The sequence below is a fragment of the Aspergillus ibericus genome (genome assembly GCF_003184845.1).
Source record: "Aspergillus ibericus CBS 121593 unplaced genomic scaffold BO80scaffold_37, whole genome shotgun sequence".
Taxonomy (NCBI): Eukaryota; Fungi; Ascomycota; class Eurotiomycetes; order Eurotiales; family Aspergillaceae; genus Aspergillus; species Aspergillus ibericus.
In genome coordinates this window covers 252,015-278,407 of record NW_020292135.1, presented here as the reverse complement: position 1 = coordinate 278,407, position 26,393 = coordinate 252,015, and the positions used below count along the sequence as shown (strand labels likewise).

The following is a 26,393-nucleotide window of genomic DNA, read 5'->3' as shown; positions in this document are numbered from 1 at the left end:
GCTGCCAGCGGAGTGTTCCCCGTGCTTCCTAGGAAAGTTCTTGCTTAAATTCTTTCCCATCTCCACGCCAAACCGTCCAGGTCGGGCTTTCCCTTAGGTACGGGGCTCCTTCTCGTTGGTCCTGAGATGTGGTCGAGCAGGCCCGGATTCACTACCGCTGCCAGGGAGCTCGTTGCGCCCTGAATTAACCGGCATTATGTCCAGCTGGGTGGCGTTGAATATTGAACCAGACGAGGCGGTCGAAGAGGAGGTCGATGACACCAAGGAAATCCAGATCGAAGAGGCCCTGAAGCTTTATCAAAATGCCTTGAAGCTTCATTCTCAGGGTCCGCAGTTCTATGCTCAAGCCGCGGAAGCATATGATGCTCTACTGGAATCCGAAATATTCAAATATCCAGAGTCAATTTCCGACTATAAGCGAAATGCCTTCCAGGATCCCGAACTCCAGTATGATGACGCGGCAGGTGCTGGTGCGGCACAAGCCCTCGCGGAGTTTGATATCAGTGACTCCACTTCGAGCACTTTGATGCAAACTATCTACCTGTCTTATAAGAACCATGGGCAGTACGTCCTGGATGCGTTGCGCGCATCCCTACAGGGCGCTTCCAAGTCACCTGGTGCTGGAGAATCTCAGACGCAAGTCACCGAAAAAACAAGTGCAGCTTTGACGTCGTTCGCAGAGGCCCTGGAGCGCGACGACTCGGATCTGAACCTCTGGAGACAGAGCGCAAGACTTTGTAGTGCTTTGCAAAGCTACCGACTAACACGATACTGTCTCGAAAGCGTACTTGCAGACGACGACAACCGCCTAGAGGTTCGGACAGAGCAGTTAGGACTAGAAGAGACCTTTGCCGAGGAGCGCCTGCGCGGGGTGCTACGATCGCTGCTTGATAGACTCTCCTTGGCTCAGGTCCCATTGAAAAAGCCAAAGAGGGCTCTTCTCAAATTCCTGCAACGCCAGGCAGATCCTTATCCTTACCTCCCCATTCTTCCATTGGATCTAGAGGACACGAATCCGTCGAAGAACCCTCTGGCTTTACGGGGATCTCGTCATGAGATCAAGCCTGTGAGCCCCACATGGGCAGCTGTCGGCAAGTCCATACTCCAAAGGCTTGTTGAAGAAGACCTAGGTGCTTCGGAGACTAGGCCCGGAACTTCGATCGGTATATCTTTGCCAGCTCTTAGTCCTGAGATGAGGGCTATAGGATCTCAACGTCGAGCCTCGAATACACTGGTAAACGATATCAAATCGAGTCAACAGCAGGATGTTACCATGTCTGAAGAAACCCAACCGACTGTGAAGTCCGAATGTCCCGATGCCGTTGTGGAGCAAATCGATGACCATTCATCTATCGACCAGCGCGCCGAAAAGCAGCTCATGGAATCGCTAGAGATCCAGTCGACTCAGCCCCACAATCCCGGTAATCAACAGGAAACTGCAAATGCTGAAGAGGCGGATTTGAAGCCGCATCTGAGTGGACGAAAACGATCGTCTGCTTCGGCTGTAACGGAGGACCAGGCAGACCGTATACGAGCGAAAGCGAGGAGAACCCGTCTTCGTGAAGCTACTGAGGATGTTTCATTTCAAGCCGAAGAGGTCACTCTTGATTTGAACAAGTACTATGAGGACCGTCTTGAAGGGTTTACTCAAGCCGACGAATGGTTATTTGGTACTGCGGGTTCTTTGCTATCGAAGCTTGGGGTGGAAGATTTGGGAGTCATCGATGATTTGAGAAAGCAAGTTTGCTCTACCAACGAAAGCAATGACTCCGCAAATGCCATTCCTCCTGGGGACACAGGACACCTGCTAGCCCGGGATCTAATGGATATTATGAGAAATTGGGACGAAGCTAAATCACAAGTCATGCACCAGCCGGATAACCTTTCCACACTTCAGGATATTCGAGGTATGGGTAAATCTGGACTTGCGATTTTCCTAGAACACTCTAGGAAGTCGACCAGAAAATTAGGCATGAAGCAGGTCCTCTCCGGAGAAGATGAACTATACATGTTCCTCAGGACGGTAAATAATGGATGGTTTCATGTGCATGAAGTCTCCCTTTGCTGGCTTAAAACGCTTCTAATGCCGGACTTTGCGAGATGTGCGACCGATGACATGGTACCCCCGGACTGGCCGGTCCTGGAGTCGGCGTATACTCTTTACCAGTGGCCGGATGCCTTGAAAGAAACAGTGGTGCAACTTCTACTGCGTGAAGACGAACACATCTACAAGCACATGCGCGAACAGATCGATGAGCTTGAGAACCGGATTCTGTCCAGTGGTTCCGAGACCCCGTTCACATACACCCTTCAACACTTCGCGGAGCTGGAGATGCTTCAAACACTATTCGAGCTGCATCTCGACATATATGCATCCATCAATAATCCAAATAGTGAGGTGGACGGCCGGACCAGACTTATGCAGCGAGATCGTTTGGAAAGATGGTGCTTACTCGCACGAACATCGCTTACTCACTTCCTCGACTACAGCTCTCCTAGCAGTGCCCGAGAAAGAGTCGTTTTTCGTCACATTTGGGCATCCACGTTCCATTCCAACATGGCTAGAGATATCCAGAGAGAGCACGTACTGCTTTGTCTCCAAGAACTGAAGTTTTTCTTGGCATCGCTTAAAAATCCAGTGATCAGCCTTGTGAACAATGCAGTCATGCCGGAGCTGTCTTCGGAGGCTGTTGACCAAGAGATCTCGAAGTTGAAGTCGATGGACTTCTTTATGAGAATCTTTAACCCGACGTCCGATGATCCTGTCGGCCTAATCGAAACCATTGAGCCTATCCTGGAACCTTCCTCTGTTCAATTCGTACAGGAAGGTCTCGATGAAGAAGAATCCGAACAATCGGCTTCGCAGCTCCGCGAAATGGGCTCTTTCTTGGATCGCGGAGATGCCAGCCTGAGACTTTTCCTCTGGAGGAGGCTGCAAGATGCGTACAAAAAGATCGAGTATCCCCCCAAGGTAGTTTCTTGCTATCTGCGCAGTATCGAAACAATCTTGAGAGAACTCCAGAGTCCAGCACATCTCGAGGAACCCAATGAACACCGACAAATCACCCTGCTCAGGTGGCTGAAATCACTTGACAGTATCTTGAACAAGGCTGTTACAACCATCTTGCACGAATCCGACAAAGCATACGAATGCTTTGACATGGAGCATCTAAAGTCGTCTATGTCCGCAGTGGCTCACCTGACAAAACTTCTGCATAGCTTTGCATTGTACGAGGATTTGGTTCGTGTGGGAAAACTCTCAGGCCCGGATCTCCGAGGGGCATTGGCGAAATCCCTGGAAAGCCTCAAGGACAAGCTACGTGAGATGCAGGTCCGTTGCTGGATCCTGCAATACACGCTAATAAAAGAAGCCATCACTCAGAATCAGGAGGCTTTCGACACCCCTTTGGAAGATCGTATACATTATTTACGATCCGTTCATAATGCACTCGGTATTCGCAGGATGTGCCGATTCTCTCACAAGCAATTCCTCAAACTGGTCAGGTCCGAAATTTTCACTCTAGATGTGAAACAGGACGTCGAGCTGGATATCTGTCAGATCCTGTACGACATCTACGGTATCAAGCTGTCGCCGGTCGACGGTCTATTATATGACCATGGATGTCCTCCCGAGAAGCTTGATCGTTCCACAGCTATCGTCATGGTGGACTTTGTCATGAGGCAGGCTAAGAAGATGAACATCAAAGACCTGTCAAAGTCAGAGCTCAAATCTACCATTGACAAGATGCAGCAGGCCATCGGTACTACAAAGTCGTCACCTCCGCTATCATACAACAAGCGGATCATCACGGCATATCTGAAGTCTCCAATCAACCCTTCGGGGATTTTTCGTGCCATTCAGGGCGTTGCAGACCTCCCATTGATCCCCGTACCTGCTGAAAGTGCGGTTATCGCTCGGAACGGCTGGTATTTCCTTCTGGGCCATGCGGCTTTGACCAAGTTCCGCTCCCAGAAGCGCCTGAACCCTGTACCGACTACGGATCTTGATGATGCCATCACATGGTTTAGACAAGATTTGGAACATGGAACATCAAGATGGGAGACCTGGTACCGACTTGCTCAGACGTATGACTCAAAGCTAGAGGAAGACATTACCTGGTCCGCCGACAAGATCAATAACAATCGGATGGAGCTGGTCACTTGGCAGCGCAACGCAATCCACTGCTATTCCATGGCCATTGCAACGGCGATCAAACATTCAGCCCCAACTCTCGAGACTCGCGCCATGCTTTCGGATCTGTTCACGGATTTCGGTATTCGCCTATACTCCTCTTCCCGTGCGCCACTTTCAATGGGGGCCTTCAGCCTAGCTGATTTCACGCGGCACTTCAGCAACAAGGAAAGCCAGCGGATGTATGAGGGAAGGCCCTTCAAAGAGATGAAGCTATACTCTGTCTGGAATCTTGCAAGCTATCTACTTAGGCGTGCCCTTGTTGACAAACCCAAGAACTGGATGTATGTTGCTACTTCCCGGCATGACGGTGTCAAGCTAACAATGACTTAGGACCCATTACATGCTGAGCAAATGTCTGTGGAAGATGTACAGCTGTGATGAATCTGTCAGAGGTGCTTTCAAACGAATCGATGTTGACGTTGTCCTGGACTCGCTGCTCGATGCCATTGATGCGCTTCCGCAACGGAAGGACTCTCGCTCGGATCCTATTTTTGAACCTCATTATAAGCTGGTCTCCATAGTGCATAAGCTTGTGCATCGCGGCGATTTAACGGTAGGCGTTTCTTTCCCCAAACGTTTGTAGCCTGGCTAATCTCCCCTAGGCTGCTGAGGGGAGCAAAACGCTCCTAGCAACTCCCTGGGCTCGCAAAGTGCAACCCCCAGAAGACCAGACAGCTTGGAAGAGATACATCCTTGATGTGCTTCGAAACCTGAAGAGTGCGGATAAGTCGAATTGGCATCATCGTATGGCTGTCAGGGTATGCATATCTACCACCTATCATCTCGAACAACGGCTTACCATCTCTAGGCTGCACACGTCATTTACGATGATGACAAGGACTCCGCAGCGGCAGCGGCAGCCGCGAAGAACGAGCTTACCCAACAAATATTCACCAAGACAATGACAATCCAGGTCTGGAGGCCTGAGTTTGAGCGCCCTGGTCGACATTTCGTCTACACCACCCGCTATGCATACTTCTTTGTCAGTCTTCTCGACCAGCTTGATGATCGAGTCAACCTCGACCAATTACTGCGCCGAGTCCGGAAGAAGCAGGGAGACTTTATCAATCACGGCAAGCTCTGGGAAGATGCCTCCCTCACCTATGCCAGGGTGATTAGAAGAGCTGGCCATATTAGCGAGGGACATGAAGAGGGTGTCTTCAAGCCCATTGGCTGGGAAGAATTCGTCGCCAACACGGCCCGCCTAGAAGGACTTTTGCAACTAGCGCTTGATAGTCCATCTCTTCTCGAACTGCTTCGAGACGCCATCGAGCTGAAAAAGCTGAACAATAATCTGATGAAGGTCGCGCTACTCGAAGATCTCATTGCCGATCTCTATGCCCGGCTGTATGAAATTAACATGCCGCAAGTTATCGAACAGGCCAACGAGGAAAACAAGGAGAAGATGAAGGTCGATCACCTTTTGATGGGCAGTGACGGCGCCGCCGACACCCCTACTCCTCCGACCTCGGCCCCAGCGTCCGAGGCGCCCGCCCCCCGCGGCCGTACAAAGGGCATCGCACGACGCGATGTCCAAAAGCGAGCCGAGACCATCGTCAACCGTAAAGTCGCCCCGCGCGTACTCACCGCCAAGGCCCCTGCCAGTACAGAAGCCGAACAAGCCAACACTTCCGAGGCTGCTCCAACTTCCGCTCCCAAGCCGATTAAACCTGATCTGCTTGAACCGGTGACCGAAGAACTCGGGTCCGGACAACAGAGCGACATTCCGAACAGCTTACACGACAGTGCCGATGATGAGAGCGAGCTCAGCGAAATCGATGACGAGAAACTATCCAAGCTGACGACCGAACGCAAGCTACTGTTCCCGAACCTTGATGATCGGGGGTCAATGGACCCCGAGTCGGAAGTAGAAGGGACACACGAAATGGCAGGTGATATGGAAGAAGAAGGGGATCGAGAGGGCGACACTGAGCTGATCGAAGGCGAAGGCGAGACCATGGTCGAAGAGGCCGAAGACGTTGCAGATGGTGAGGACGATGACCTGGAAGGCGAGGATGAGAATGAAGCTGGTGGTGACGAAGAGATGGAGGGCGAGGGCGAGGGTGAAGGCGAAGGTGACGATGAGGGCGAGGGAGACCTAGAAGACGATGGCGAAGGAAATGACACCGTCGAGATGGAAGGACTACCGGATGGCGAAGACGGTGAGGGTGACGAAAACGACGACGATGTCGACGATGATGCCGAGCAGCCCGAGATTCCGGGGACGGACCAGGAAAGCGACAATGGCTCTGAACCGGAGCCAATGGAATCGTAGACGAGCCTTGCCTACTGTGCGATGGATCATTAAATCCGGTCAGCTGGCTGGGCTGGGTATTAACCAATACCATGTTCGAGATGACATGCTTTCGAATTTTGTGTTAGGGGCAATGTGGTGATGTTGTTCGGGATGTAAGCAAACGGCAGGCGTTTCGGGAATACTTGCGTCTGGGCTTTTGTAAGGCGGATGCAAGTGTGAATCATGCATGTACCATAGAAATTATTATTATTATCAACATGAAGTAATGGTATCCCCGGAATAATCAGCCAAAACACCCAAGACACCGTTTCCGTCCATAAAGAAAACACCCCATGATCATGCCCAATAAAGGTATCCTGCGGAAATCACAAAAGAGAATGAAAGAGGAGAGATGCCTGTGAAGACTTAGATGTCTTCCTCAGGGGCAAGGTCCCATTTCCGAGTTGCCATCTTTCTCTGCCTCTTTCCCGGGGAACTGGCCTGGGGGACTGGAGAGAACATGCTGTCCGCAAGCTTCAACTGATCCATACGTTTGAGTGCGCCCTCGATGTCACTTTCGCGTCCAAGGATGTTGGAATTGCGAGACGTCCCGAGGGTATTCTTTGACCTGGAACCCTTGGTAGGAGATCGACACATCAGCTCGCGCTCTAAAGCGGCGATTTTGCTGCGAAGCTGGTCGTTTTCAAACTCAAGGTCTTCGATCCGTTCATCAGATGATGGCTTGGGATCTTCGTGGACTGGATGGATTGTTAGTAATAATGGGTGGAAGGAAGGAATGAAACTTACTTTGGAATCCTCGGGACACGATTTCGATCTTCTTGTCCAGATGCTCGTCGTTGAAGCCAGCCTATGTTGGTATTAGTAAGATTTTTGATGGAGTGGCCGAATGGTCGTACCTGCTGGTCCCAGGCACTCTGCCATCTCTTTCTCTCCTCCTCCATTCGCTCATCCATCTCATTCCAGCATTCCTCGCGCACCTCTTGTTCAATCACGATACATCTCTCTTCGCTTGCCTTTAATCTCATCTCGAGGTCGGCCCGAAGAATTTCCTCTTCAGCAAGCTTTACGGCGAGAGATTCTGTCTCGGTGGTCAGTCTCGCGATCTCTACGGCCGCTTTCTCGAGCTCTTCATTCGCGCTCGGGCTGGGGGTATTGCGGCCACTGGCAGATCCATGACGAGACCCTAGTGTGCTAGACAAGATAGATTCGGCAATCGAGGGGGCTCTAGGCACGGCAACTTCGCGAGCCAATGCCGAGTAGCGTAGGATTTGTGAGGTAGCATTGTAGTCACCCATGGGGTCGGCAGTCACAATCATGATGGCCTTTTGTGGGTGACGGTTATGACCCGAGGTCTGGTTGGATGATGGGAAAGAATTCGAGAAAAGTAGCTCTGTAAGCTTGCATTGCCTGAACGGAACCATAGCCGCCTATTTGTGTCAACAAGACCCGATGATCGGCATCCGAGAATTTTGGCACATACCTTGTGTCCGTCTTGAATGTCACTCTGCATCTGTAGACACTGCCCCAGATACATTAAGCTCTCGTTGATCTTGCCGGCCTCGGCCAGAGTCGAGCCAGCTGTCTTGGCCGTTCGCGCGCGCTCGGAACCTACTAATATTAGCTTGGCCACAGCAAGTGAGGGACCATCACCCACCCGCAAGATCAGCCACTGTGAGAGTGTTGCCGATCCACGTTTCTTCGCCAGTTCTCTTATTGCGCATTCTTCTCTTGACCTCTAAGCAGAAGAATCCATGACTACGGGAGCTGACGCTGTTGGCACCAGTTCCTGTGACCTTGCGCTCAGTAAGGCCAACCTCAAGCACTGACAACGCTTCTTCGTAGGTGTTGCACGCAATCTTGCGCAGTCCTGCGACGACCTTGCGATCCGGGGAGCCTTCCGTGGACTTGAAGAACAGTGCCTTTCGTCGATCCTTTTGTGCATTTCCCCCTTGACGGGACATAGCGCTTCCCTGGCCAGGTGCTACAGCAGGCGACAGCAAATCGAAGATGCGGTCATTGTAAACTTCATACATGGACACCAGCACGACATATTCGGAATGAGGATTTAGCTCCATTGTAAGGTGGCTGACATCGGGCGAGCGGGGCGAATTGCCAGGACGTTGGGGCATATTGCGACGAGGGAAGATGATGGCAGGTGTCGGCTCCTGTATAGTATAAGATAACGTATTAGCGCGAGGTATTCCAGAAACGGGCCACTTCTGCTTCAGCCTTTCTCTCAAACAGGGATGCATGATAAGGGGATTGATGTAGCTTGATCTTGAGGGCGATCCACTGTATATCTTGGGACAGGGTCCAGTATAGGTGGTTGCCACGGGGGAAAACCGTGCGGTGCCTTATAATGGGTTCTTGAGGGGAGGGCACCATACCGTCATAGGGGTGTTGGCTCTTCCAGTGCTCATTGGGGTTTGGGCTCTCGAATTCCTTCCACGGTCGGCCGGGTCACCATAAACCGCCTCGAGGAAGGTCTGCGCTGTGAACATCTGGGATTCGGAAACGTCTGAGGCGGCCACGGTGGACAGAAGAAGGGGGCTGATGGAACTGTCGGGTGGTCGGATTGTCGAGGCCAAAGATCTGAAAATCACGTCAAGACTCATCTGTGTAATTCCTCGCTGGAATTTTGAGCCCAAGATTGTATGGCTCTGCAGGTCATCCTCGTCAGCAGATATTCATCCACAGTGTTGCGGTATACCAGACCTTCCCGCTACCCGTCACTCCCAACGTCGCGATCAGGCCGTCTCTGCCTTCAAGCAGCACCCCGCGAACCATAGACTCCAGCTCCGTGCCATGGAAGACATCCAGCTGGGAAGCCGACTCTTCAAACACCTTGGTGAAGCCGAACCTTTCAACCGCACGCTTCCTGGAGTCGGAGGGGGGCTGCAGGGTGATATGAGTCGAGAAGGGGGCTGGTGTTGCGAGGTCATCTTCAACAATGAATTTTGTCTCTGGAGGCTCAACTGTCAAGCATCGCTCGGCCTGTTCCTCGACATGCTGGGCCATAGGCGGCCGCAGGCGGAGGTAGACCTGGAACAGGGATGCTGGGGAGGACTTGGTGGAGCTCATGATGGCAAGCTATCCACGTGGGCTGTTCACATTCGATTGAACAAGCTGGGGTCGGGTGAGTTGTCGACTGTCTTTTGGCGATATGGCGTCCGATCGAAGCACGATCGAAGCTGGAGAAGGCGAGAGTCCAGGCCAGCAATCACCTTCCGGTTATGTTGACTTTGCCCCTTTGGGTTGGTGCCAGTGTTGTCCTGACAACTGGTCTCAGATGAGGTAAGCCGTATGGTGCCTGGAGAAGTAGGCACCAAGTTGCGGCATCAACTGGTGGTTTCTCACTGGCTGACCGATACGAGCCGCCGGCCCACTGTGTTGCCCGACTCAGCCTGGCTCGTATTCGCTTCGTCTTGGCGCTTATTCGCTGTTGTTCAGGGTCCAACTTGACCAGTCCAGCAGCTGCAACCAGCCTGGCAGCCTCATGGCCCAGTCAACTGCTCAAACGTTGGGGTTGAGGTGATGATCAGCTATAGCCATCATTGATGGGGCCGTGCAAATTATTCAGGGTCTCTGTTGCTGGTACGGAGTCTCCACAGGGCGTAGTCAAATGTACATCTCACGTTAGAGTTGCGGCCCTGGATTGGCAGATCCAGAGAGGCTTGATTCCCAAGGTTCAAGCCTGTGATCAGGCGCTTGCCCAAAACGGTATGCTCGTTTTCGCTTGTGCTTCACAGCCAAAGATCAAGATGTAGCAGCAGTACATAAATTCTCAGAGCTCTACGAAAATGCAGCAAAGCGTAAGAACATATTCGAGCTAAACATCTTCATCAACTGATCTCAAGACGATTGCTGTAGCCAAATATCTTCTCTCAAACATTCAGATTGGGCGCGCAACCATGCTCGAGACGAGATCACCCTATCGTATGCATTTCCAAGTCCATGAGCCATTCGATATATACTAACCCCAAGAAGAAGAGGGCAGCCTCTGGTACTATGCCCCCACTCAAGGGGCACCCATTTCCTTTGCCATCTTATTTGCCGTCTCCGGCATGTTACACACGTACCAGTGCTTGTATGTATGCGCCCGAGTATCTCCCAAAGCAATATCTAATTGGTTGCAGCATGTATAAGTCCTGGAAAGTGACAGGACTCCTTCCCTGGTCGGCTCTTCTCTTCACAGCAGGATTTGTGCTGCGTATCATCGGCGCCTTCGGGCAGTGGGACAACGTGGGGGTTTATATTGCGAGCACTGTCCTGCTGTTAGCTGGACCGTAAGTACTGCTGATGTGAGATGTCGATGTCCTTGCTAATCCATGCCTAGACCCGTCTACGAGGGAGCCAACTACTTCATCCTGGGCCGCATTCTCTACTACATCCCGTACCACTCGCCGATTCATCCTGGCCGGGTCTTCACCACCTTCATTGCTGTGGGAGCGGTGATCGAGGCCATCACCGGTAACGGGGCTGCGCTGGTCGCTAATTCCGGGGCGACCGAAAGTAAAAGAGAAACGGGCGAAGCACTGCTCAAAGCAGCACTGATCCTGCAACTTGTGCTGATGGTAGCATTTGTGGCCCTTGCTTCCAGATTCCAGTACAACTGCCACCGTGGTGGTGTCCTAAACACCAAGCTCAAACGTGCCTTGACTGTGCTGTACTGCAGCTGCGCTCTCATTACCGTGCGGACGATTTACCGGACCGTGGAATACTTTAGCGCTGCAGGCCTCAACGTATGGAGCGGGGACAATATCAATCCTATCCTCAAGGATGAATGGTTCTTCTGGGTGTTTGAGGCTGCTGTGATGTACTGCAACACCAGCTTGTTGAATATCTTTCATCCGATGCGGTGGCTTCCACGCTCCAACAAGATCTACCTGGCGACAGACGGGTTCACGGAGATTGAAGGACCAGGTTACGATGACCATCGACCGGTCATCCTGACCGTGTTTGATCCTTTTGACATCGCTGGTCTCATTAAGAACCGGGGCCGGAAGGAGAAGTACTGGGAAGTTGGGACAGCCCACAACCCAAAGAAGGAGGCACCTGGAACGTCTCCTGTGTAACGTGAGCAATGAATTATCTGGGTTCAGCGGATTAGTTCGGCTTTCTCCTGTTCAAACTATGTATATAGATGGTGGTTTCAGAATGAGAATGGTATTCCGCGTGAAAGCAAAGGAAGTAAGCGACGCTGACGTCTTCCACTGCGGCCGATCCTCCGCCCCGCCTGACCCGCCCCGCCATGCCAAAGGAGCTTCGAGGCCCAGCGCAGCGCAGCTCAGCTCCTCCTCCTTTCCTCCTCCAACATCAGCCACCATCACCGACAGACATCCAGAGAGCAGGGCTTAAATTCTCCGTACGGTTGATGCTTGGCCTTCTTTTCGTCTCGCAATAGCCCCTCTCCGGTCCGCCACGAACCCCTCGACTCCTTACCCCGCTCTTCTTCCCACCCACAATCCCTCAGTTTCTAAGCCAACTACATCATCATGGGCAGCCAGAAGCGGATAGCCAAGGTATGCAACATAGAGCATATACCATCATACCCTACACCATCTCCCCCCATACCCAACAGACCAGACCACAATTGACTCACACCCCATGACTCACAGGAACTCGCCGAGCTCGTCGAATCACCCCCCGAGGGCATCCTAGTCAAACTCGCCGACGAATCCAACCTCTATACATGGCACATCTACATGGACGGTCCTGAAGGATCACCCTACTACGTGAGTCACCACCACCTACCAGCAAACAACCCCCCACTAACAACCCATCCACCTTATGGTAATCCAGAACGGCAAATTCCTCCTCAACCTCACCCTCCCCACCGAATACCCCTTCAAACCACCCACCGTATCCTTCAAAACGAAGATCTACCACCCCAACGTAACCAACGACGACAAGGGCAGCATGTGTCTGGGGATGCTCCGCGCCGACGAATGGAAACCCAGTTCGCGGATCCAGGCGGTGTTGCAGTTCGCGCGGCAACTACTCGCGGAACCTATGCCGGATGATGCTGTCGAGGGACGGATCGCGGAGCAGTATAAGAATGATCGGAAGCGGTATGAGGAGGTGGCGAAGGAGTGGACGCGCAAGTATGCGGTTGATTCGTGATGGGCTGGCTGGGCTGGGCTATACTGGCTTGGGGAGGGGGATAGGAGGTGCTCTAGTTCTACCGTGTGGATTCGGGGCATGGAAGTACGGGGCTACGGGTGACAAAGCTGGCTAGATGACTATACGAGGAACGTGGCTGCGGTTTACACTTGCATGTTGCATGTGCATTAAAGATTGTTAGCATGGCTTCATCATGGCGGGCAGGCAGGCAAAGGATACGAAAATAGATATACCTTGGTTGGTAGCATAAGCATTCGCGCGTTAGTTATAGCATCTCTGGCTGCGTTCTATTTTCATGAAAGAGCTGAGACACGTTGCTGTTGCTGATTAGCATTCATGAAGCGGATGCCGAGGATATGACTGATACTCCGTACTCCGTAGCGAACATCTCATTGGACAAAGAGAGCATGTAACAAAGTACTCTACCAAAAACAAACAATAGTCTAGCAAGAGGTACCTACCTAGTGACCACTACTACTAGTAGTAGTACCCTCTACAACAACCCCACCAACCCGATCTAGAACCCCCACCAAATGAAGTATGACTATCCGCCCAATCCCAATCATCTCCGCTCATCTACATATTTGCCCCCGTCCCCTCTGAACAGTGCACATGATTTCCGAACCTAACTAAACCCCATTCAACCGAGGATAACCATCCTATGCATCCTAATACAACAAGCACCACTCATAACGCAGTCCATTTTTGGGCCCCCAACCGTAGGCTGCAGCAGCCTCGGTTATAATCGTCTAGTCCCGCCGCCGCCTTAAAACAAGGACAAACCGGGAAGATTTCCGCTCTGTGGTGCGGAGAACCGATGGATGGATTAATAGGTCAAGTGATAGGTTGATAGATGGATGGATAGATATAAAAGTGGGAGGGGTCCCTATAGCTGACATGCTTCCTTACTCTCGATTGATTAATGATCCGGAATTGCTTTCCGCTTGAAACGGACAAAGGACGAGTGCAGGCAACATGGCGATCCTCTCCCATGTCATCACGTTTCTTTCAGCCCATATCATCGAAATAGCTTTGACGTTGGTGATCGTACATTTCACGAGGAATTACTTCACCCCGGGGGTAGTCAGGATTCCCGGCCCGTTTCTGGCCAAGATATCGAATGTCTGGCGGTTTGTGGATGTCGCGCGGGGAAGACCCGAGGTTACGCTAGATCGGTTGCATCGGGAGTATGGGGAGTATGTGCGGTTGGGGCCGCAGGTTGTGAGTGTGGCGAATGTGGATGCGGCAAAGGTGATTTATGGGATTAATAAAGGGTATCAGAAGGTATCTTCCTGGTGTTGTTTTGAGGGTTTAGGACTGTGGGCTAATAGGTGGTGTATAGACCGGCTTTTATCGTGTGCAGCAGCAGCTTGCAAAAGGCAAGCCAACACAGACCCTCTTCACAACGACCGATGAGGATTTTCATGCCAAGATCAAACGACCCGTGTCGGCGGCGTATTCGATGAGTACGGTCGCCGAGTTCGAGCCGTTTGTCGACAGTACCACGCGGACATTGTTTGGGCGGTTGGACGAGTTTGCGGAGAAGAACGAGGCGTTTGATATCGCGATATGGCTGCAATACTGTAAGTTGTTTCACGCTCTGTGACAGCAGGCGACTGACATGCACAGACGCGTTCGATGTCATTGGCGAAATGACCTTTAGCAAACAGCTGGGCTTCCTGGAGCAGGGCCACGATGTGGAAGGGATCATCGCGTCGTTGGAGAAGACACTCGATTATGCTGGAAAGGTAGGCCCCATGCGGCGTTATCTCATCTAAGCTGACAGCATGTCAGATTGGCCAGATGCCCTGGCTAGACAATGTCCTGCAAAAGAACCCTCTCTGGCAGCTCATCCGGGGCGGCTCCACTGGGGCTATTGCACGTTTTGCGCGCGATCGCATGCATGAGCGACTGTCTCAATCCGATAGTAGACCAAATACGCCCCGACGTCAAAAAGATTTCTTGACTCGCTTCCTCGAGGCCAAGACAACTCACCCCAATATTGTCGACGATACCCGGGTATTTGCCTATACGGTCAGCAACGTAAATGCAGGGTCAGACACCACCGCCATCTCCCTCCGAGCCGTTCTATACTACACTTTGAAGAATCGCGAGGTATGGGGCAAGCTTCGGGAGGAGCTGCGGAGCGCGCTCCAAGCCGGAACGATAACCGTTCCGGTATCGTGGAAACAAAGCCAGGAGCTCCCCTACCTGGATGCCGTCATCAAGGAGGCTCTCCGTCTGCACCCGGCCGTAGGGCTCCTGCTGGAGAGGGTGGTCCCTGCGGAAGGCCTCCAATTGCCAAACGGTCCCTTCCTCCCGGCAGGAACGATTGTAGGCGTCAACCCGTGGATCATCCATCGCCATGCAGTTTTTGGCCAGGAGGTGGACAGGTTCATCCCTGAGCGTTGGCTGCGGGGTAACGGCGAATCTGAAACGGAGTTCCAAGCGCGCAGGCAGAATATGCTAGGGGCGACACTGACGTTTGGGGCTGGCCCCCGGACCTGCATTGGTAAGAATATCAGTTTGTTGGAGATGTACAAACTGATCCCGTCTTTGCTCTTGGCGTACGAGGTATGTGCTCATTCTCGACATTGCGGTTTGTGGACGCTGGCTGATGTGTAAAATCAGGTTGAATTGACAGAGCCGGAAGCCGAGTGGGAGGTGGTCAATGCATGGTTCGTGCGACAGAAAAAGATGAACGTGAAAGTGACACGAACGGCACAATAATTAACTCGGAAATGAGGTGGGACTCTTTGTCCAGTCTTCCCAGGGATCCGAACCAGGCTCGGTTGGCAAAAACCTGCAATCTGCAAGGCAGCGAAGGTCAAGCCCAACGTCTGGACAGAAGGGAACTTGGCATCATCCCTATTGGAGTCCGATTGAGCCACACGGGCAGCAGCGGATGGGGAGCCATGTAATCTCGAGTGTGCCGCTTCTGAGACTATATTTCCTGGACGAGAACACGTTCGTCATTGCCATGACGCGCAGGGGACCCACCATTGGATGGCATTATCCCATTCGGGACGCACTAGGCTAATCAATGAGGGTTGATTACTACCGATCAGGGATCATCAAGCGCATCGTCGGCTTCGTTGACATCCCAACTGTGTACTCCGTAGTACCTCATTACTTTCTGGCAGCCAGCAAGGCTGGGTCAGAACGCATAGCACCGCCGTGTCAAGTGTCTCGCGTTAGCGAAAGTCTCTTAGGATCCAAATTTGGGAACCAAGCCACGCATGCGCGAGATCCATCCACCCCGCCCATATCCAAAGAGGAGGCGCATGCACCGCTGGGACGCGATAGATCAGATATGAGCCGAATGACGGCCGAGCCAAAGCCTGGTTGCCTTTCGGTTGGCGATAAAGTGAAGCGATACGGTGCCTTACTGCCTGGAGCATCAAACTTTATCGAATTAGGTTTAGGGAAAAGTTCCCGAAGCAGTAGGTGCCGGTGGGGCGCGGCCGCATCACGGGACGATCGAGCCCCGCTAGAATCAGGTGAGGGCGCGCGAACCCCGAAGGAAGCAGCCAAATGATACGGAAGAAAAGCGCTGCTGGTTAGGAGCAAAGAGTTTGGGAGGGCAGAGACATCGCAGCCGGTCTTACTCGGAAGCCACAACGGTGGACCCCGTCAGAATCACCCCCCCAAGAAGGGATAAAACAGATTGACGACGAACTAAAACGGCAAGCAGCTGTCGAGCGAATCGAACCTTGGCGCTTCGGCGGGTGGGACCCGACTAGGGGCAGCTGAAACCGACTCCGCCCGGTACTGGGTATTGCACCCAACCGGTTTTTTCGCTTTCCGTACCAAGGAACACCCCCGTCGTCATGGCCGTTGGATCGGATCGCTGCCAACTGCCCAGGCAACTTGAGGGATCGCTCATTAGCTCATTCTCCAACGGTACTCCGTACTGTATATGCAATGCATCCATCCGTCTCCAGACGGGACGGGGCGGGCCCAATGGCAGGGGGTGTCCAGCTCCGTACATAACGTCACGGCGGATGCAGCTGCCATGGCGACATGCAGTGACCTGTCATGGACGAAAGTTCGACGGAGGAGGCATCTCCGTGGAGCCTGTGCATACACGGTAGTAGATATGTGTAGTATAGTATATGTATATACTAGGTATCTTCTAGAGGAGCGGAAAGCCTGACTGGCTTTCAGCGTGAAGATCAACATGCAACCGTTGTGTAACCGTCGGGTGAGAACAATCAAAGCCATTATTAGATGCAATGGAAGTACGACCGATGTATCGTCTCACCGTAGGTCAGACTCGAGGAGGTACCTTTTTTCTGTCCACCACACCATCATCATCAACCTCAAACGCCCTCCGTCGACTGATCTCATCCTGGCGCCTGGCTGAAACCCTGTGTGTATTGGCAGTGGTAAAGCAGATACGGTACCTGAAATTAGCGGTGAAAATGGGAACCGGACAGGGTCCGCCGTAACCAAAAAAACCCAAGGCTCGCGACTTCAACGGAAAATCGACCGCGCTAGACTCGATCGAGGCCCGCAGCGTTTTCCCCTTTTCCCTTTCGGCTCAGTCTTTTCTTCGTCGTCCTTTTCTTTCTTCTTCTCTTCTTCTTCTGATCCGCCATGAGAGCAAGTCTGGAATTGACCCTCTGGCAGGATCGTGAGACTGGCTGATGGACTGCTGCATCGTGGGCTGCCGGGGTGACTATTACTATTGTTAAACCGCTCGTTTTCTTTCCTCCGCTCGTTTCACTTCGCGCCTGTCGGGCCAACTCGCCCTCTTCACTCGTTCACCTGCCCAGACGGCCTTTGCAGCGCTTATTTCCTTTCTTTTTTCTCTTCATTTCCCAATTCCTCAGCCAGCCTTATCTACAACCATCCGCCCCCCCCCCCCCTGACCGGTCCTCGACTGTACACCTCTTCTTCATCCATCGACAAATGTCCAGCGGGAACTGGGGCTTATCATCTCGTGGCCATGGTCACAGGAAATGGAGACTTTGGATATCCGCCCCTTGCAGGCGCGCATGATATCCCCAGCCGTCGCAGGATCCCGAACCCTCCCCGCCTGGATCCTTTGAGACTGAATCCTCCCTTTCCGCGCCCCTCGACCGCCGACGGCGTTCGCCCTCCTCCTTCTCAACGTCCCCCACCCCCCGTGCCTCGATCCCCGCGACTTCAGCCTCCCTTTCAAGTGGCAGAGCCCTGGCGCTCCCCCTCGCCGCTCCACGATGACGATGAGTTCGTGATCCGCAAACCCGCCCTCCGGACCCCCACATTCCCTGTGTCACCCACGCGCCGAGCATATGCTCCAAGAGAGCCTGAGATGGAGCGTCCACCTCCTCGCAAGACGCCACCGGGCGCACCAGGACTGCGCATCTCCATGTCCACCTCTAAATTGCACAGCCGGCGTCCTAGACCCCAACCCTCCCGGGAACGGTACCGGGATGACTCGTATGGATTGCCATTGCCTCGCATCGTGCCTCCCGGGAGCTATGTAGACGCGCACGGGCAGGATGCACTCCGCTCCAGTGTTAACTCCGCCATGACGTCGCGGTCCAGCATTGAGCACGCGAGCGGCACGGAGCGCAGCAGCGTCCTTACCAAGAGTAGCTCGATCACCGACCTGTCCCCTGACACACCCGACGGTCCATATGAGAAGGATGGCGGCATGAGTGTGGAGGATGCTATTTCCATGTATCTGGACGGCTTCAGCGATGTGACTGAAGAGCCCGGGTCTCCGGGGCTGTATGATGACGGAGGTTTTTATGATGAGAAAGCCAGGCCGTGGAGTCCACGTCCGCCCACTGAAATGACTTTTGACGACGGTCACACTTCTGACGAGCACTCACCCGACTTGGATCCTACCGATGATCTTCCGCCCGTGCCGGCGCTCCCCGAGCTGGATGCTCCGGTACGAGGATCCTTGGGCGAACAGTATGTCAGCGATGGAATGCCGGAAGAGCCACCGGAACAGCCAATGGAACGGCCAATGGACGCCCCATCATTAAAATCACCCACCTCGCGTGAACGGCAAGAAACCACGGTGGTCCTGCCCGGGGACGTGCCTCCGGCTTTGCTGCCAGGGACCGGCCCTCGTGACCGCTACGGCTTCCGGAAAGCGACTCACCACGTGACGTTGGAGCAATATGAGGCATGGCATAGCTCTTACGCCGACTTCGCAGCCACCCGGAGAACCAAGTGGGTGGAATTGCTCCGCGAGAACCGCCTGCCGGTCACGGACCCGATGTCTTTCCCACCCAAGTCCAACAAGGTCAAGCGTATCGTGCGCAAGGGCATCCCGTCGGAGTACCGAGGTGCGGCCTGGTTCTTCTACGCCGGGGGATACGAGCACCTGAACCGGAACCCTGGGCTCTACGACCAGCTGGTCCGGCAGGCGATGGAGTCCCCGAGTAACGACGACAAGGAGCACATTGAACGGGACCTGCACCGGACATTTCCGGATAACATCCACTTCAAACCCGAGGCGACCGATCAGTTCGGCAGCGCTGGCGCTGGCGCTGGCAGCAGCAACCTGAAGCATGGTTCCGTCACGGTCGAGACACAGATGATCACCTCTCTGCGCCGGGTGCTGTATGCATTCGCGGTGCACAACCCGCAGATAGGATACACGCAGTCGCTCAACTTCATCACGGGGATGCTGCTTCTGTTCCTGCCGGAAGAGAAGGCGTTCTGGATGCTGCACATCATCAGCTCCGTGTATCTGCCGAGCACGCATGAGATCAGTCTGGAGGGTGCGAACATCGACCTGTGGATTCTGATGGTGCTGCTCAAGGAGACATCGCCGCATGTGTACAACAAGATTGCGGGCAGCGGGCTCGGCGGCGGCTCGCGGGCTCCAGCGCTGACGGTGACGTCGCGTTTACCGGACATCACGCTGGGGCTAACGAACTGGCTGATGTCGGTGTTCATCGGAACGTTGCCCTTGGAGACGACCCTGCGCGTGTGGGACGTGTTCTTCTACGAAGGGTCCAAGACGTTCTTCCGGGTGTCGCTGGCCATCTTCAAGGCGTGCGAGCGGGAGATCATGGCGGTGTCGGATCCGATGGAGGTGTTCCAGGTGGTGCAGGCGGTGCCGAAGAAGTTGTTGGACGCCAACGCGCTGCTAGACGACTGCTTCATCCGACGACACCGGGTGGGCCAGGGCCGGATCGACGAGCTGCGCGCGGCGCGACGGGCGGCGGTTCGGCACGAGAACATGCGACGGTCGCGGGCGTGGAACAAGGGCCAGATCCAGGCGGCGACGGACGAGTGGCCCGGTCGATCGCGGGCGCCCATTCCGGGTCTGGAGCGCAAGATCGGGGATTCGTGGCGGCACATGCGAAACCATGCATTTCGATAGGAGAGCGATGCTTTATTGATACCCCAGCAGCTTGTTTGATTCGTGTTATGCCTGTACCATAGTGCACTTAATGTTAATGGCCGAGGCGCGCATCGTGTGGTCGGTCGGACGATGTTACATGTACATACCGAGAATCCGGACCGGATTCTTCTGGTTTAGGGATTGAGTTTAAGATCAGCTCGATGACGTGTTTGAGCCGGGCTGCGTGTAACCAACGACATCTTCCCCCTTGCGCAGGTTCTTTCACCCTGAACTTCCTCGTCTTCACCTCACCATCACACCATGAGCGGCCAGGCGTCCAGTTATTACCACCCGAACCCGGGAGGCGACCAGCCTCAGCCTTACAACGCTCAGCCCTACTACCATCGAGGCCAACCGGCTCCCAATCAGTACAATGGCAGCTACCAGGGTCCCGAGCCCAAGCCACAGGGACCGCCTCAGGGACCGCCTCAGGGACCTCCAGGTCCGCCTGGCCCACCGCCGACCTACAACCAAGCCGTGTATGGCTTCGACGAGGCTTTCCGAGTCGAACGACCCAAGTACAATGACATCTGGGCTGGACTGTTGGTAAGTCTTCTCGCACGGCCGCCATACTTCAGCTAACTCGTCAGCTCATCGCAGTGTTCCTGGGCTACGTTGCCGTGTCGGGCGTGACCATCCATCGGTATGCGCAATACAAAGGCTTCAGCGGGGGTGGCATCTACGACTCGTCCAATGACTTTTCGCTCAACACCAACACCCTTGTGCTCTTCATCTTCGTCCTCTGCGTCGCCCTCGCCTTCTCGTACGCCTACTTCCTCGGCGCCCGCTACTTCTCCAAGCTCTTCATCTGGGTCACCGGCATCCTGAACATCGTCTTCGCCCTCGGCACCGCCATCTACTACCTCATCCGCGGACAATACGGCGGCGGCATCGTCTTCCTCATCTTCGGCGTCTTCGCCATCATCTGCTTCATCAGCTGGATCCCCCGCATCCCGTTTACCGCCTACATGATGGAAGTCTCCATCGACATCTCCCGCCACCACGGCCACATGTTCCTCGTCAGCACCCTCGGCGGCCTCATCGCCGTCGCCTTCGCCGCCTGGTTCTCCGTGACCCTCGTCTCCATCTACGTCGCCTACGAACCCGACAGCACCGGCACCAATCCCGCCTGTCGCTCCGGCGGCGGCGGCTGCAGCACCGCCCGGGTCATCGGGCTGGTCGTCTACGTCACCTTCGCCATGTACTGGTTCAGCGAGTGGCTGAAAAACACCATCCACACGACCATCGCGGGCATCTACGGCTCCTGGTACTTCTTCTCCCAATCCCCGGAGGGCATGCCCCACGGCGCCACCCGGGGGGCCTTCCGCCGCGCCACCACCTACTCCTTCGGGAGCATCAGCTTCGGCTCACTCATCATCGCCATCATCAACATGCTCCGACAAGCCTGTTCCGTCGCCCAACGTCAAGAATCCGCCCAGGGCAGTCTCCTCGGCAGCATCATGTTCTGGATCCTAGGATGCTTCATCTCCCTCCTCGACTGGCTCGTCACGTTCTTCAACCGCTACGCCTTCTGCCACATCGCCCTCTACGGCAAACCCTACATCCCCGCCGCCAAAGATACCTGGCAAATGATGAAAGACCGCGGCGTGGACGCCCTGGTGAACGATTGTCTCGTGGGGCCCGTCTTGACCATGGGCTCGGTGTTCGTGTCGTATGTGTGTGCGTTACTGGCGTATTTGTATCTCCAGTTCACGAACCCCGGGTATAATCGGGACGGGGACTTTACGGCGGTGATTATGGCGTTTGCGTTTGTTATGGGGTTGCAGATTTGTCAGATTTTTATGACGCCTGTGGGCAGTGGGATTGAAACGTTGTTTGCGGCGATGGCGTGGGATCCGCAGGTCTTGGTGCAGCAGCATTCGGATATGTATTATCGCTTGGTGCAGTTGTATCCGAAGGTGCAGGAGGGGATTCATGCGTGAGTCTTGCAGAGGGATTGTCAGGTGGATTAGGGTGTGTATTGTGTGAAGGAAGGCTGTAAGGGATAATAATAGCATGGATAATCAGAACTAAACAACAACTATAATCAACATAATCAGTTTCCGACATCGTACATGAATCATCATCATACCCGCCATAACCTCATAACCTTCCTTTCCCCCCCCCCACACAACATGCAAAACTCCATAGACAACCGAAAACTACAGCACCATCCACCCCCCAACCAACCCCACCACACCCAATACCCCAGCCATCGACCCTTTCCGTCCCATCGCACCCCCCGTAAACAACACCTCCTCGCCCTCATCATCCCCATCTGCATAATCCACATCATCGTCACCACCCAATGCATCAACCCCCGTCGGCACCGGCGTATTACTTCCAAGCACTGTCGATGTTGACGTTGCGGTGATTGTGGAGAATACACCTGAGGAGCTCCCACTCGCCACATCGGTGACGGAACTAGTAGGCGTAGTACCAGTACCAGTACCAGTACCACTAGCGGTAGCGGTAGCAGTACCATCCGCAACCCCCGAAGTAGTGCCATCACTAACCCCCGTAACCGTCCCCGCATCCGCAGTCCCAGTCTGCGTAGCACTAGCAGAACTATCCACGCCCTCCACATCCACACCCACCGGGTTGCTAGTCGCCGTCGGAGACGTATATCCCGGAAGATCACACGCACAATCCGTCCGCGTCTCAGTGTAGAGTTTATACACCACGTTGGCGTTGGCAGCGTCGGTCATGTGCACGCCGTGGTGGATGGGGGGAGTGGTTGTTTCTGGGGAGGGGGAGGGGGAGGGGGAGGGGGAGGTTTCGGAGGGGTTTGGGTTGGTGTTTGAGTCTGCGGATGAGTCTGAGTCGGTGGTTGTGGTGGTTCTGGTGATGTCTGTATCGATATCTGTATCCGGGGAGGCATCGGTCGCTGGGTCTGGGGCGTAGGCGCGTTTTGGGTTCATAGTCATATCGTTCATCTCATTCATGTCCATGTCCATGTTGGTATTGGGAATTGGGGCGGTTCGTAGATTGGACTTTTGCGTGGCGTTTGTGTTGGTTTCTTTGGTTTTGGTTTTGTCTTTAGTTTTGTCCTTGTTGTTGTCACTGGTGGAGTTCGAACTGGAAGTCGAAGTCGAAGTAGACGTCGACACCGAACCACTATCCGGACTCGCCACGCGCATCATCGGACTACTCCCCTTTCTAGCGGGAACGGGCACGGTGCTATCGGAGCAGATGTACTCGGGGATTTGGGCGGTTGCTATTTATCCTTCTTAGTATATTCATGTCCTCCAGATACTGATGAATCCTAGGGAAATAAGGGAAAGAAGGGAGGAACATACAAACACCCTCCTCCGCACAACTATCCAGTGTCTCCTGATCCAGAGAATCCGGGGTGAATGGCGCATTACAGAAACAGTCGAGGGCCGAGGGAGAGGTACAGTCGGTGGTGTGGTAGGTGCGGGCGATGGAGGACTATTCTCATTCTCTCTCGTTAGTATGGATGATTCTTAGGTTGAGAGGATAGGATAGAATAGAATAGGACAAGGTAGGGAAAGGAAGGAGACGAACCGCACATTGCAAATATCCCAAGCCTTTGTTGGTTGTTGCGGCGGCGAGGGATATCGTGGAGAGGAGGAGGAGGGGGTGCATCTTCCTTCTCTCTTCTCTGTTCTTTTCTCTTTTGGTTTTGTGGTCTGCGTGTTGGTGTCTGTGTATATCTAGGTCTGCTGGTGGTGCGGGATATTGTAATGGACGACTGTGGCAGTCTATATAGATACACTCCGGGGATTGTGGCGACCACCATCCCTGTAGAATTCCTTCCAGCCAGGATGGATGGGTAGGAGGGAGAAGGAGTGGGTTGCAGTGGAATGTACTGGTGGCTTGTGGTATGTATGAATGTTTCCTGGCTTATCAGAGATACCACCGTGTAGATCTTGGGTTGATGGTGGCTTATTGTGCTTTCTCTTTTATTTAAGAAGTGTCTTAGATGATGTAGGGATTTGATATTTGCATGTAGTAGACCTGTTTGATAGGAGGAGTAGATCTGTTGTGTGGCCGTGGAGATTGTAAGTAGGGATAGGAATGGTAAACAGGGTTGTCACGTCAGAATGTATCCGATTCAGGTACAAGGAGGATCGTGAACTGAACCGTATATGATCTAGGTCGGTCCGTATAAAGACTGATCGGGCTGAATGAACTCTATCAATTGTGGTGAGATGCTGCGCTGTCATTGTCTCATTGTCATCAAATCATGCAACAATCGCATACTGCCCTTATATATAGATCAAGAATGTCGGGAGAATATCTCCGCCTAGGTACTATCAACTCCTCGTCACACACCGAGTCAGACTCACCACCAGCCAAGCCATTCCCTTGACAATCGCTGTCAACACGTTCACCACCACCTCCAAACTCCAAAACAACCCGCGCAAACATGCCCGCGTAACCCACGGCATCTGCTCTCCCTCCCGCGACCCCCCGTAGCGCCCATACTGATCCATGTCGAACTCCTCCACCACAATCTTTCGAGTCTTTGGCTTAGACTCGCCCCCATGGCGATGTGTCGAGTCGGATGATTTCATCGACCGTTGGCTCCCCTCCTTGGCGTCTTCACGTTCCGCTAAGGTGAGTATCTCGTTAGGGTTACCTGTAGATGACCGGGCATCGTACACTGGTATCCTCTCGAGAACACCTTTACTAGTCTCATCCGACACCGCCACGGCCAACATGGCAGAGACAATTGAATCAACCGCATACAGCGATGGAATCGCTGCAATACCTACAGTAGCGATGGACAGTGTCATGCTCCTCAGATCCAACGACGCCAGGGGTTCGTCCGCGTCAGTCAAGGGCAGCGTAGACGTGCGAGGCGTCGCGGGCATGGCGTCGTCGGCATTGGCTGGTAGAGGCGTAGTGACGAGGACGATAGGAGCGTCTTCCGTGGAACAAGAACCCATAATGTGCAGCACGCCCGAATACTTTGACCGCACGGGCGACAGAGGAATGCCCGCGGCCCCAACCAACGCGGGAGGCTTGCTCAGCGCCGGGTGGTGAAGCTCGTACACCTGTTTCGATTGGCTCCAGAGCAGCTTGCAGGATTCTTGGGCTGCTGCGCGCTTGAGGGCGTCCCCTTCCGCTTGGGCCGCCTCGGCGGGGGAGAGCCGGAGCTCGTCCGCTAACTCGGTGGCTTGGTCGATGGCGAGAATGGCGGCCAGTCGGGGGAACAGGATGGAAATAAGTCCATCGTAAGGGGGTTGGCGACGTGATGGGGCTTCTAATTTCAGGTTCATGACAGGGACGCTGCTCTCTAGTTTGGACGGGTTTCTTCGTGTGATGGAGATGTCTTTTCCGGAGGTTGTCATGGTGTAGAATGGTGATTGGGGGTTTCCGAATGCAAGTGTATCAGGGTCGAGGCTAGAATCATTAGCATTGTCTAAGCATAACCTGATCCGCTCACCGTTCAACTCGCAGGTTAAAGGTACCTGGTAGGTTCTGTGGGCGTTGACCATTGGCAACCTCCCATAGACTCTGCAAGTCTTCCTGGGAGGAATACGATTCCACTGGGTCGAGGACATCAGCGGGAAAGTTCATCACACTCGCAGGAACGGTCTTGGGCCCAAGCGCTTGATCAATCTCTGGAGCAGGCGGGGACCTATCCGGCCTAGGATACTGGTGGCTATATGAAGGCTCCGAGTAGTGCTGATTCACTGGCAGACCAAGATTATATCGAGGGACTCTTGATTTCAATGGCACCTCCGGAGCCATGGCTGGTGAGTAAGAGCGAGAGGCCTCATTCCGCAAATGTGATGGAGAGCCGATTCTCTCTACCTGACGCTGTCGCGCATTTCGATCATACAGGGGAGACCTGGATGTTCGTTCTTGAATGGTCTCTGGGATAGAGACTGGAGACCTGGAGATGGCTTTGGGAGGCGGCTTGATCGTGTTGGTGTCTGCGATCAGCTTGAAGAGCACCGCTTCTGTCGGGCTGCCCTTGTCGTGCGATACTTCGGTGGGTGTTGTATCAGTCTGTGTTCGAATGGCGGGTCTTCTCTTTGCCCAGTGTGAAACGCTAGGCGCTGTGCTGTCGGATGGCGGGAACAGCTGAAACTGATTCATGTCGGTGATGCAGATGAAAACTCTTGGCTTTAGTGTAACAAGTCAAATTGTATGCAGCTAGGGTATATGAAGATCTAGATAGAAAGTAAATGTCATCAACTGAGTATCCAAGCAAAGGAACCAGGGTGGTTTATAACTGCACATGCAATCACCCTCGGCCGTATCACATCCCCATCTCAGTCTCTCACGGCGGCAAGGGTCTTGACGAGACAGCTGCTAGTGTGAAGAAGTTGCGGTGGGGAAGAAACCTGTTGTCCGGGTCGGCGCTTAACTTCGACATCTCGCTGGACGAGCGGGCTGCGGGCACAATGTGGCTTGCCCGGCGCTTCCAACGATTCTCCCGATTCGCACCTGATAGCGCTGAGGTCATGATCGGCGAGGGACTG

General features: G+C 53.8%; 8 protein-coding genes across 8 annotated transcripts; 5 read left to right on the top strand and 3 right to left on the bottom strand.

Annotated features, from left to right (window-relative positions):
- The first annotated feature begins 51 nt into the window (after positions 1-51).
- Positions 52-6,739, top strand: hir3 (putative transcriptional corepressor of histone genes (Hir3)). The gene is made up of 4 exons (XM_025722830.1): positions 52-4,476; positions 4,526-4,748; positions 4,798-4,953; positions 5,004-6,739. Exons 1-4 carry the CDS (start codon positions 197-199, stop codon positions 6,468-6,470), a joined length of 6,126 nt encoding a protein of 2,041 aa, XP_025572612.1. The 5' UTR covers positions 52-196; the 3' UTR covers positions 6,471-6,739.
- BO80DRAFT_427579 (kinesin family protein) lies at positions 6,660-9,632 on the bottom strand. Its single transcript, XM_025720042.1, has 7 exons — positions 9,168-9,632; positions 8,840-9,112; positions 8,107-8,617; positions 7,933-8,060; positions 7,349-7,879; positions 7,239-7,299; positions 6,660-7,189 (listed from the first exon to the last, which is right to left on the bottom strand). Exons 1-7 carry the CDS (start codon positions 9,531-9,533, stop codon positions 6,858-6,860), a joined length of 2,202 nt encoding a protein of 733 aa, XP_025572611.1. The 5' UTR covers positions 9,534-9,632; the 3' UTR covers positions 6,660-6,857.
- A 645-nt stretch (positions 9,633-10,277) lies between these two features.
- On the top strand, positions 10,278-11,602 carry BO80DRAFT_413040 (putative RTA1 domain protein). The gene is made up of 4 exons (XM_025718039.1): positions 10,278-10,388; positions 10,440-10,539; positions 10,589-10,738; positions 10,789-11,602. Exons 1-4 carry the CDS (start codon positions 10,364-10,366, stop codon positions 11,525-11,527), a joined length of 1,014 nt encoding a protein of 337 aa, XP_025572610.1. The 5' UTR covers positions 10,278-10,363; the 3' UTR covers positions 11,528-11,602.
- Positions 11,603-11,736: 134 nt separating this feature from the next.
- On the top strand, positions 11,737-12,929 carry BO80DRAFT_413035 (putative ubiquitin conjugating enzyme (UbcB)). Its single transcript, XM_025718038.1, has 3 exons — positions 11,737-11,974; positions 12,071-12,187; positions 12,255-12,929. The coding sequence occupies exons 1-3, from the start codon at positions 11,948-11,950 to the stop codon at positions 12,573-12,575; spliced, it is 465 nt and encodes a 154-aa protein (XP_025572609.1). The 5' UTR covers positions 11,737-11,947; the 3' UTR covers positions 12,576-12,929.
- Positions 12,930-13,510: 581 nt separating this feature from the next.
- BO80DRAFT_495734 (cytochrome P450) lies at positions 13,511-15,681 on the top strand. The gene is made up of 5 exons (XM_025723965.1): positions 13,511-13,859; positions 13,918-14,158; positions 14,205-14,323; positions 14,370-15,149; positions 15,207-15,681. The coding sequence occupies exons 1-5, from the start codon at positions 13,551-13,553 to the stop codon at positions 15,303-15,305; spliced, it is 1,548 nt and encodes a 515-aa protein (XP_025572608.1). The 5' UTR covers positions 13,511-13,550; the 3' UTR covers positions 15,306-15,681.
- Positions 15,682-17,526: 1,845 nt separating this feature from the next.
- BO80DRAFT_495732 (uncharacterized protein) lies at positions 17,527-21,687 on the top strand (the record flags this gene model as incomplete). The annotated part of the gene is made up of 4 exons (XM_025723964.1): positions 17,527-19,877; positions 20,214-20,478; positions 20,523-21,604; positions 21,642-21,687. The coding sequence occupies 4 exons, from the start codon at positions 17,527-17,529 to the stop codon at positions 21,685-21,687; spliced, it is 3,744 nt and encodes a 1,247-aa protein (XP_025572607.1).
- A 407-nt stretch (positions 21,688-22,094) lies between these two features.
- On the bottom strand, positions 22,095-23,645 carry BO80DRAFT_504197 (extracellular serine rich protein; the record flags this gene model as incomplete). Its single annotated transcript, XM_025724411.1, has 3 exons — positions 23,461-23,645; positions 23,232-23,364; positions 22,095-23,149 (listed from the first exon to the last, which is right to left on the bottom strand). Exons 1-3 carry the CDS (start codon positions 23,539-23,541, stop codon positions 22,095-22,097), a joined length of 1,269 nt encoding a protein of 422 aa, XP_025572606.1. The 5' UTR covers positions 23,542-23,645.
- Positions 23,646-23,818: 173 nt separating this feature from the next.
- On the bottom strand, positions 23,819-26,200 carry BO80DRAFT_388024 (uncharacterized protein). Its single transcript, XM_025717071.1, has 2 exons — positions 25,349-26,200; positions 23,819-25,305 (listed from the first exon to the last, which is right to left on the bottom strand). Exons 1-2 carry the CDS (start codon positions 26,005-26,007, stop codon positions 24,213-24,215), a joined length of 1,752 nt encoding a protein of 583 aa, XP_025572605.1. The 5' UTR covers positions 26,008-26,200; the 3' UTR covers positions 23,819-24,212.
- Positions 26,201-26,393: the final 193 nt, after the last annotated feature.

Excerpts from the sequence above, each read along its gene's own strand:
- hir3 (XM_025722830.1), top strand. The coding sequence starts at position 197 with ATGTCCAGCTGGGTGGCGTTGAATATTGAACCAGACGAGGCGGTCGAA. Across the intron at positions 4,477-4,525 it reads GACAAACCCAAGAACTGGAT|GACCCATTACATGCTGAGCA; the intron begins GTATGTTGCTAC and ends ACAATGACTTAG. Across the intron at positions 4,954-5,003 it reads ATCATCGTATGGCTGTCAGG|GCTGCACACGTCATTTACGA; the intron begins GTATGCATATCT and ends TACCATCTCTAG.
- BO80DRAFT_413040 (XM_025718039.1), top strand. The coding sequence starts at position 10,364 with ATGCTCGAGACGAGATCACCCTATC. Across the intron at positions 10,389-10,439 it reads CGAGACGAGATCACCCTATC|AAGAGGGCAGCCTCTGGTAC; the intron begins GTATGCATTTCC and ends AACCCCAAGAAG. Across the intron at positions 10,739-10,788 it reads GTCCTGCTGTTAGCTGGACC|ACCCGTCTACGAGGGAGCCA; the intron begins GTAAGTACTGCT and ends ATCCATGCCTAG.
- BO80DRAFT_427579 (XM_025720042.1), bottom strand. The coding sequence starts at position 9,533 with ATGAGCTCCACCAAGTCCTCCCCAGCATCCCTGTTCCAGGTCTACCTC. Across the intron at positions 7,880-7,932 it reads ACATTCAAGACGGACACAAG|GCGGCTATGGTTCCGTTCAG; the intron begins GTATGTGCCAAA and ends TGACACAAATAG. Across the intron at positions 7,190-7,238 it reads CGTGTCCCGAGGATTCCAAA|TCCACGAAGATCCCAAGCCA; the intron begins GTAAGTTTCATT and ends CAATCCATCCAG.
- BO80DRAFT_388024 (XM_025717071.1), bottom strand. The coding sequence starts at position 26,007 with ATGAATCAGTTTCAGCTGTTCCCGCCATCCGACAGCACAGCGCCTAGC. Across the intron at positions 25,306-25,348 it reads TTTAACCTGCGAGTTGAACG|CCTCGACCCTGATACACTTG; the intron begins GTGAGCGGATCA and ends TAATGATTCTAG.
- BO80DRAFT_495734 (XM_025723965.1), top strand. The coding sequence starts at position 13,551 with ATGGCGATCCTCTCCCATGTCATCACGTTTCTTTCAGCCCATATCATC. Across the intron at positions 13,860-13,917 it reads TTAATAAAGGGTATCAGAAG|ACCGGCTTTTATCGTGTGCA; the intron begins GTATCTTCCTGG and ends GGTGGTGTATAG. Across the intron at positions 14,324-14,369 it reads CACTCGATTATGCTGGAAAG|ATTGGCCAGATGCCCTGGCT; the intron begins GTAGGCCCCATG and ends ACAGCATGTCAG.
- BO80DRAFT_413035 (XM_025718038.1), top strand. The coding sequence starts at position 11,948 with ATGGGCAGCCAGAAGCGGATAGCCAAG. Across the intron at positions 11,975-12,070 it reads GCCAGAAGCGGATAGCCAAG|GAACTCGCCGAGCTCGTCGA; the intron begins GTATGCAACATA and ends CATGACTCACAG. Across the intron at positions 12,188-12,254 it reads CTGAAGGATCACCCTACTAC|AACGGCAAATTCCTCCTCAA; the intron begins GTGAGTCACCAC and ends ATGGTAATCCAG.